The sequence below is a fragment of the Sinocyclocheilus anshuiensis genome, unplaced genomic scaffold (assembly GCF_001515605.1).
Source record: "Sinocyclocheilus anshuiensis isolate Anshui unplaced genomic scaffold, SAMN03320099.WGS_v1.1 scaffold24, whole genome shotgun sequence".
NCBI classification, from domain to species: domain Eukaryota; kingdom Metazoa; phylum Chordata; class Actinopteri; order Cypriniformes; family Cyprinidae; genus Sinocyclocheilus; species Sinocyclocheilus anshuiensis.
This window is the reverse complement of record NW_015557090.1, coordinates 14,576-17,130: the sequence shown is the minus strand read 5'-3', so window position 1 is coordinate 17,130 and position 2,555 is coordinate 14,576. Positions and strand designations below refer to the sequence as shown.

Sequence of the window (2,555 nt, the reverse complement as noted above, 5' to 3'; positions counted from 1 at the left end):
TTTTGAGCCCATGTTCTTGACTAACACTTTCTTACTTAAAGCGACATGCTTATAATTTAAAATGAGCAGAACCGACAGCTTCAATGCAAATCAAACGCTTAGATTAGTCAAAAAGAATCTTGGTAATAACTAACGAAATTTACAAAAATGTAAAACAATTAGGAGCCAAACACAGAACAACAGCGCTACATACAAGTCACAAATCACTAGAGTCAAGTTATATATATGAAAACAGGTATATATGTCAACTAAAGTTCTAGTTAGTCTAATCGGAGGTAAACCTGGAAGATATAGTCGGCAGAGGTAATAATAGTGGCAAGTTTTAACTACTACTAGCTACTAATAATATTAAGAAAAAAAATAACAACAGTTTGTCATATTGTTTTTAAATAGGCCTATTAGTTTATAATTCCTAATTATTAAATCACTTTTTCTATTTAGGGCGAAAATTGGTTAATTTTAAAAGTGGTTTGACTGCGCAGAACCTTGTTTAGCAGTTCGGCTCCTGCACCTGTTATATGAACTAATTATGTCTTCTAAAACTGTGTCGGTTTCCAGTTGTTGATTCAATTGTTGTGGTGAGAGACATAGTTCCGAATTTAGAAGGTATGAAGCAAAAGAGATAAATCGCTTTCCAGGCATACGAATCAGGACGCTTATGTCCTACCGCATCAAACATGTGTGTGAGGGAAAGAAAAGGCGGGCTCAAGGAAAAACCAAACCACAATTTACCCTCCTTCTCCGTGGGTATCTAGTTGAGGAAAAACTCTGAAGCGCAGGAGTTTTGTAAAACCTTTAACGCTGACATTAAGCTGCACAACAAAAAAAAAAAAGAAGAAGAAGCTCTTTACATGATTGCAGTCTGAGGATTTCGACTGTCATCAAGACAATTTTGCATTGCTGAGCTGTTTTTATTATTCCACGGTTTTGTTTTGGTGTAGGTCTGCGTGCGCAATGATGACCACCTACCCAGGCCCCGAGGATAACGGCATGATACTCATGGACACTACCTCGAGCTCAGCGGAGAAAGACCGAACAAACGAGGAAACCCCTCCCGAGAAGGGACCGGACAAATCCGACCCGACCCAGAAACCACCGTACTCCTACGTGGCGTTAATAGCGATGGCAATCCGCGAGAGCTCGGAGAAGCGTCTCACGCTGTCCGGCATCTATCAGTACATCATCAGTAAGTTTCCTTTCTACGAGAAGAACAAAAAAGGATGGCAGAACAGCATCCGACACAACTTGTCACTTAACGAGTGCTTCATCAAGGTGCCTCGGGAGGGCGGCGGTGAGCGAAAGGGCAACTACTGGACCCTGGACCCGGCATGCGAGGATATGTTCGAAAAGGGCAACTACCGGCGAAGGCGACGCATGAAGAGGCCGTTTAGGCCTCCACCGACCCATTTCCAGCCTGGCAAATCTCTTTTCGGTGGTGACGGGTATGGTTACCTCTCACCGCCCAAATACCTGCAGTCAGGGTTTATCAATAACTCATGGTCTCATGCGCCTATGCCATATGCCTCCTGTCAGATGAGCAGTGGGAATGTAAGTCCCGTTAACTTGAAAGGCTTGTCCGCGCCGTCCTCGTACAATCCATACTCGCGTGTGCAGAGCACAGGTCTCCCGGGCATGGTGAACACTTACAACGGCATAAGCCACCATCATCTCCACCATCACACGCACCCTCATGCGCACCCGCACGCGCAGCAGCTGAGTCCCGCCACGGCTGCACTCCCTCCGGGGTCCACTGGTAACGGGACAGGGCTGCAGTTTGCTTGCTCGCGCCAACCCGCAGAACTCTCCATGATGCACTGCTCATACTGGGACCACGAGAGCAAACACTCCGCACTTCACGCGCGGATTGATATATAGCTCGTGCGTCACGAGACCAACGACAGATATACATGCTAAACGACAATAAATGCAAGGTCCATCGATTTCAAATAAATAAATAAAGACATTTTAAAATTCTGCTGATTTAGGACAGATAAGAAGGAAAAACTCTTTCTGGAGCCTCAAGTTGTGGAAGCACGGGCATTCACGGCGAGTAGCCTGCCTGATGCAGGGACCAAAGATTTCACATTTTCCTTCACAAGAGACTCGTGAACATTCATGTTATTAATGTGTATAAACTGTTCAATCAAATGAGAGGATGGCCAGCAGATTGAAGGTATAAACATCAAGGAATTACAATTCATGTTTACCTGTCCTTAATCCATTCTGCCAATGCCTCTGGAGTGAAGTATTGGGTTCTGAACCCTTTTCTAGTGTGAGAGGATGGCCAGCAGATTGAAGGTATAAACATCAAGGAATTACAATTCATGTTTAGCTACCTGTCCTTAATCCATTCTGCCAATGCCTCTGGAGTGAAGTATTGGGTTCTGAACCCTTTTCTAGTGTTTTTTTTTTTTTTGCTTTTGAATGTTTAAGGATACAATGGAGCTCTGGGCAGGTAAATAAACCGAAGCGTATACACCTGTGTTTTGGCCTCTTGTTTCAGAGCAGGGGTCAGAGCACGTGACTGCCAGTTTGAACTTGTACTTTGTAAAACA

General features: G+C 44.3%; 1 protein-coding gene across 1 annotated transcript; it reads left to right on the top strand.

The window, feature by feature from the left end:
• The first annotated feature begins 693 nt into the window (after positions 1–693).
• Positions 694–2,033, top strand: LOC107677070 (forkhead box protein L2-like). Its single transcript, XM_016471856.1, has one exon. The coding sequence runs from the start codon at positions 955–957 to the stop codon at positions 1,873–1,875; it is 921 nt and encodes a 306-aa protein (XP_016327342.1). The 5' UTR covers positions 694–954; the 3' UTR covers positions 1,876–2,033.
• The last annotated feature ends 522 nt before the right edge of the window (positions 2,034–2,555 follow it).

Excerpts from the sequence above, each read along its gene's own strand:
- LOC107677070 (XM_016471856.1), top strand. The coding sequence starts at position 955 with ATGATGACCACCTACCCAGGCCCCGAGGATAACGGCATGATACTCATG.